This window comes from Etheostoma spectabile, unplaced genomic scaffold (genome assembly GCF_008692095.1).
Source record: "Etheostoma spectabile isolate EspeVRDwgs_2016 unplaced genomic scaffold, UIUC_Espe_1.0 scaffold00013101, whole genome shotgun sequence".
In the NCBI taxonomy this organism is placed as follows: Eukaryota; Metazoa; Chordata; class Actinopteri; order Perciformes; family Percidae; genus Etheostoma; species Etheostoma spectabile.
Genome location: NW_022603981.1, coordinates 1 through 6152, shown reverse-complemented (window position 1 = coordinate 6152; position 6152 = coordinate 1). Strand labels below are relative to the sequence as shown.

Sequence of the window (6152 nt, the reverse complement as noted above, 5' to 3'; positions counted from 1 at the left end):
TTTTCAGCTGATTTCTGATCTGTTAGTTTCATCAAACTGGAAAATGGGTTAAAATGAGTTTAGGTTAGGGGGGTTAAGATTAGGGTGTTAGGTTTTGGTGGTTTAGGGTTAATGAAATGCAGCTCTGAGACAGAGGGAGACAGGACTGAAGGGGATCTGTTAGCGTGAGGACAGTTAATGACTCATTTAATATTACTGACACTCTCTTATTATTCAGATTTAAAACACAACTCATGAAAGAATCTGAAGTCTCTGATGTTTAATCTGTACTTCAGTAAAAGTACCAGTACACGCTACCAAAGTACTGCGTTAGTATACGTTCTGCTGTGAAGATGTTACCGGTCGGCATTAACGTTGTAAAGGTTACCACACACAATACATAGGAATCATATATATGCTAGTAAATAATAACAATGAACCGTTATTAAGTCCATTATATTAATGCAGTGTAACTGTACCATGTAAATACTGCACCTAAAATACAACCGTGGGCGAGGACGTTCAACAATCGCCATTTTGAATCAACAGCCAGGTGTAACCTAGGTAACAGGAGAAGAACACAAACAACAAAACCACTAGCGACTTTTAGTACAAAACTAAAGTAACGAGCAGAGTAAAATGTAAGGAGTAGAAAGTACCGATATTCGTGTTTAATGTAAGGAGTAAAAGTAAAAATAAATAGTAAAGTAAAAATATCTGAAAAATCTACTTGTTCTCATCTCAGTTGAACTTTGAACTAAAATGCCCCAAAAATAATCTTAAGGTTTAAAGAAGTTAACTGAAGGAGTTTTTAGAAGGTGAAGAGGTCCAATGAGTTCAACATTGTGCAGTAAAATCTTTTTTATGAGATTACATAAAACTTTATTGATCCTCAGAGAACAAAGGTCGTCCCTTGCTGTAGCACAAATACTTAAAATGTAAGTAACGAAATGCTGAAAAGAGTCCAAAATAAACACATTACAAGAATATTTTACCATCTACAATAATACACCAATAACTACACCTTATCATGTTAACATAATAATGCTTACTTACTTAGTTTGTATTCAGATAGTTATATTATAGAAAGATAATCTGGTATCTAATGTAATAAAACAGCACAACATGGTAGTAAATGGCACATTGGAGTTTTATCTTTTATAGGCCGACAGTAACAGAGGTGATGTCTCCCAGCAGGTGTGGACTCTGCTATGAGTCAGTGTGAGGACAGAGAGAAGGGACCCCCTCCCTCTAAACCCACTCTGTGGGGGGACCATGACAGCCAGACCAAAGCTCAGAGGTGAGATGATGATGGACTCTTCTCCATGTTAGAGCTCAGCACTCACATCACTCCTCCATCAGGATTCCCTCTCAATATCTAGTTAATAAGAACTTCTTACTGGAATACGCAGCAAAGAGACAACCACTGCTTATCTACTGAGATGAGATGCCATCTTTCATCACATTACATTTTGGTGAATAGTAACTCATCCACGGTCTTTGTTTGTATCAGGATGCAGCAGCAGAAACCTGGACCTGGACCCAGCTGTGTGGCCATGAAGAGTGACTGGTCTATGGGTCGTCTTATTACCTTTAAAGATGGACAAGCTGTTGAAAGGTAAGACTTTCAAAGTGAACTTTATTTTATAATTCGTCCCGGGACTTTCGGATGGAGCGGCCTTTCATGAGAGCATGTGGAGAACGCACATAGAAACTTATTTTGGAAGTCATTTTAATTAATTAATTAATAATAGTAGCAATAGTAACACTACAAAAAGAGACCAAAACAAGCCAACGCTACGTTATACAGCCCTGCACACTGGACTTGAACCTTCCACTGTATCTTTGCTGGTTCCTCGTGCTCCATACTCCTCCTGCCTGTCCTCCTCCTCTTCATCATTTTCCTCCTCATCACCACCATGACTGGACTTAACTAATTACAATAGTAATAATCCACTTAAATACGTTTCATACTGTATTTACATACAAAATAAAATACTTGTAAACTTGTTAGTTTAAGAGGTCATTGTTATAATATTATAATAAATATATATTCTTTCTGAAACTGGACATTGAAATAGGACGGCTGGTTCGGCCTGGGATGGACCGTTCGTTCAGGAAATCTCCTGAAACCTCCAATGGCCAGTCCGCCCTTGGTGGCCTTCTTGAATCATGGGGGGACTACAGACTGGAGCAGTGAGAGGTTAAAAATGTCTATGAAGACATCTTCCTGTTGATCTGCAGACACCTTAAGAGCTTGGCCATCAGGTCCAGGTTACCTGAGACCTGCAGGTTTCCTCTTGTAGTCTGTGATGGTTCTTAGTCCAGACCCCATGTTCCTAGTGTTGGAGCCCTGGTAGTTAGAGTCCACAGTAATCCTATATTATCTCGTTGCCTTTAGTCTCGAATTGCCAGACCAAAGCAACAAAAACCTAATCCTAGTCCTGAACCAAATAACACTCCTTAAGAGCCCCAGTTGCCATTGTGTCATCATCAGGACTGTGAACAGATCATTAAATGTTCTTAAACTTGATGTTTTCTCTACAGAGTTCACCAGGAGAGCTCAGAGGGCCTCGGTGGTCAGTCTGACCTGCAGCAGCAAACAGACCTGGACTCCATATTTATGGTGTGTACATATTAAAAGAATATTTTCATTATTATCTACAGATTAAATGATGAACTACCATTCAGATCCCAATAGTCTCCATACTGCTCTTTTCAAAGCAGCAGGCCTTCAGACTGAGAGATGAATCACATGTTGAGTTCTTTAAACTAAATGTTGACTTTATCATTCTGGTCCAGCTGCTGGAGGAGAACATCCTCACTTTTATAAAGAACGAGCTGAAGAAGATTCAGAAGGTTCTATGTCCAAATTACCCAGAATTCTTAGAGAGTCAGAGGGAGGATGAGGAGGTTTTGGAGGGTGAGGATGAAGAGCAGAGGAGGAGCAGCAGAGAAGCATTTCTGAAGATCACACTGCACTTCCTGAGGAGAATGAAGCAGGAGGAGCTGGCTGACCGTCTGCAGAGTAGTAAGAGGATTTTAACACATTTAAAAATGGGACATTTATTAAGGTCTGAAAAAATGCACTAAAATATATACTTATTATTTGAATGTTGAAATATGTTCTTTGACTTATTGATTTTTCTTGTTGTGTTTTCATTCAGGAAGTTATTCTGGAGTCTGTCAGCGTAAACTCAAGACTAACCAGAAGATAAAGTTCCAGTGTGTGTTTGAGGGGATTGCTAAAGCAGGAAACCCAACCGTTCTGTATCAGATGTTCACAGAGATCTACATCATGGAGGGAGGGGCTGCAGGGGTCAATGAAGAACATGAGGTCAGACAGATTGAAACAGCATCCAGGAAACCAGACAGACCAGAAACAATAATCAGATGTGAAGACATCTTTAAAGCCCCACCTGGAAGAGACGAACCAATCAGAACCATGATGACAAAGGGAGTGGCTGGCATCGGGAAAACAGTCTTAACACAGAAGTTCACTCTGGACTGGGCTGAAGGCAAAGCCCACCAGGACATCCAGTTCATATTCCCATTCACCTTCAGAGAGCTGAATGTGCTGAAAGAGAGAAAGTTCAGCTTGGTGGAACTTGTTGATTACTTCTTCAGTGAAACCAAAGAAGCGGGAATCAGCAGGTTTGAAGAGGACCAGGTTGTCTTCATCTTTGACGGTCTGGATGAGTGTCGACTTCCTCTGGACTTCCACAACACTGAGATCCTGACTGATGTTACAGAGTCCACCTCAGTGGGTGTGCTGCTGACAAACCTCATCAGGGGGAATCTGCTTCCCTCTGCTCGCCTCTGGATAACCACAAGACCTGCAGCAGCCAATCAGATCCCTGCTGAGTATGTTGACATGGTGACAGAGGTCAGAGGATTCACTGACCCACAGAAGGAGGATTATTTCAGTAAGAGATACAGAGACAAGAAGCAGGCCAGCAGAATCATCTCCCACATCAAGACATCACGAAGCCTCCACATCATGTGCCACATCCCAGTCTTCTGCTGGATCACTGCTACAGTTCTGGAGAAGGTGTTGGAGACCAGAGAGGGAGGAGAGCTGCCCAAGACCCTGACTGAGATGTACATCCACTTCCTGGTGGTTCAGTCCAAACTGAAGAACATCAAGTACGATGGAGGATCTGGGACCGATTCAAACTGGAATAAAAAGACAAAGAAGATGATCAAGTCTCTGGGAAAACTGGCTTTTGAGCAGCTGCAGAAAGGCAACCTGATCTTCTATGAATCAGACCTGACAGAGTGTGGCATCGATATCAGAGCAGCATCAGTGTACTCAGGAGTGTTCACACAGATCTTTAAAGAGGAGAGTGGACTGTACCAGGACAAGGTGTTCTGCTTCGTCCATCTGAGTGTTCAGGAGTTCCTGGCTGCTCTTCATGTCCATCTGACCTTCACCAACTCTGGAGTCAACCTGCTGGCAGAAGAACAAACAACCTCCTGGCTTCCTAGAGTCTTCAGAGAAACCAATAAAATAAAACATCTTCATCAGAGTGCTGTAGACAAGGCCTTACAGAGTCCAAATGGACACCTGGACTTGTTCCTCCGCTTCCTCCTGGGTATTTCACTGCATACCAATCAGAGACACCTACAAGGTCTGATGACCTATGCTGGAAGTAGCTCACAGACCAATCAGGAAACAGTTGAGTACATCAAGACGAAGATCAGTGAGAGTCTGTCTGCAGAGAGAAGCATCAATCTGTTCCACTGTCTGAATGAACTGAATGATGGTTCTCTAGTGGAGGAGATCCAACAGTCCCTGAGTTCAGGAAGTCTCTCCACAGATAAACTGTCTCCTGCTCAGTGGTCAGCTCTGGTCTTCATCTTACTGTCATCAGCAGAAGATCTGGACGTGTTTGACCTGAAGAAATACTCTGCTTCAGAGGAGGCTCTTCTGAGGCTGCTGCCAGTGGTCAAAGCCTCCAACAAAGCTCTGTACGTGCACACACAACTATCCAGATTAAATGCAGGTTTTTATTCAATTAGAATTTGTTTATGTTTGCTTGAAGCTGTATTCTTATGCATTGTTGATTTTTTTTCAGGCTGAGTGGCTGTACATTGTCAGAGAGAAGCTGTGAAGCTCTGTCCTCAGTTCTCAGCTCCCAGTCCTCTAGTCTGAGAGACCTGGACCTGAGTAACAACAACCTGCAGGATTCAGGAGTGGAGCTGGTATTGTCTGGACTGAAGAGTACACACTGCAGACTGGAAACTCTCAGGTTGGTGTTCAGCTATTTGAAAATTATGAAATGAACCTGAACAATGTTTCCCACATATTACAAAGCAATATTTGGAGCGCGGTGTCTGACCGGGGTGTGGGGGGGAATACTTTTTTTCCTAAGAACTTCATATCAATAAATGAGGAGGACACGCTGTTGGATGCTGTCCAGAAAATACTTTTTAATACTTATCTGGATTAAAGCAGCTAAAAGCAGCTAAGAGCAGCTAAGAGCTAAGAGGCTCCAACAGATTCGATGCCGCACGGACCGCTACAGAAAGTCTTTCTACTACTGCACTAATGCAACCTGCACAATTGGTTTATTTACATTTATTTACATTTAGCATATTATTAAGCAGTTGCACATTTTTGTCTTCGCATCCTGTACATATTCAAATATTTTTTATTTTATTCATATTATTATTTCATTTATATTGTATGTATGTATATTTTTCCTAGTATTTCATTTATATTTATATTTGTGCTTTGTGACTGATCTTGCTGCTGCAACACCGTTTTTCTTGGGATCAATAAACATCTATCTATCTATATATCTATCTATCTAAACATTTAGTGTAAGAGAACAAATATGACATAACATTATCTATAATAAGTTTATTTGATTCACAGCTGCTACATAGTGTTTTGACCTCGACAACCCAACTACATTTTACCGCAAACATGAGGCTAGTTAACTTTCTAAAGCAGGTGCAATGGCTTGTTTGGTAAGAGTCGGATCGGGACTCCAACAATAACACACTGACAACATTGTATTCATATAATCTGAGCTCCGGTGGCGTCTCTTCCCCCGGGCAGGAACACAGCTTCACCTCACTGCTGCACCGGTCCTGCTGATCCAGATGGGACCAGCCAAAGACAGAGTGGTGATAGGGAGGATCTTCCATGTAGTCCAGAAGGAACT

General features: G+C 41.7%; 1 protein-coding gene across 1 annotated transcript; it reads left to right on the top strand.

Annotated features, from left to right (window-relative positions):
- Positions 1-1176: 1176 nt before the first annotated feature.
- LOC116679437 (protein NLRC3-like) lies at positions 1177-5012 on the top strand (the record flags this gene model as incomplete). The annotated part of the gene is made up of 5 exons (XM_032509082.1): positions 1177-1279; positions 1493-1597; positions 2527-2605; positions 2782-3010; positions 3147-5012. Coding segments are annotated over exons 1-5 (2368 nt in total), but the record flags the coding sequence as incomplete, so codon positions are not given.
- Positions 5013-6152: the final 1140 nt, after the last annotated feature.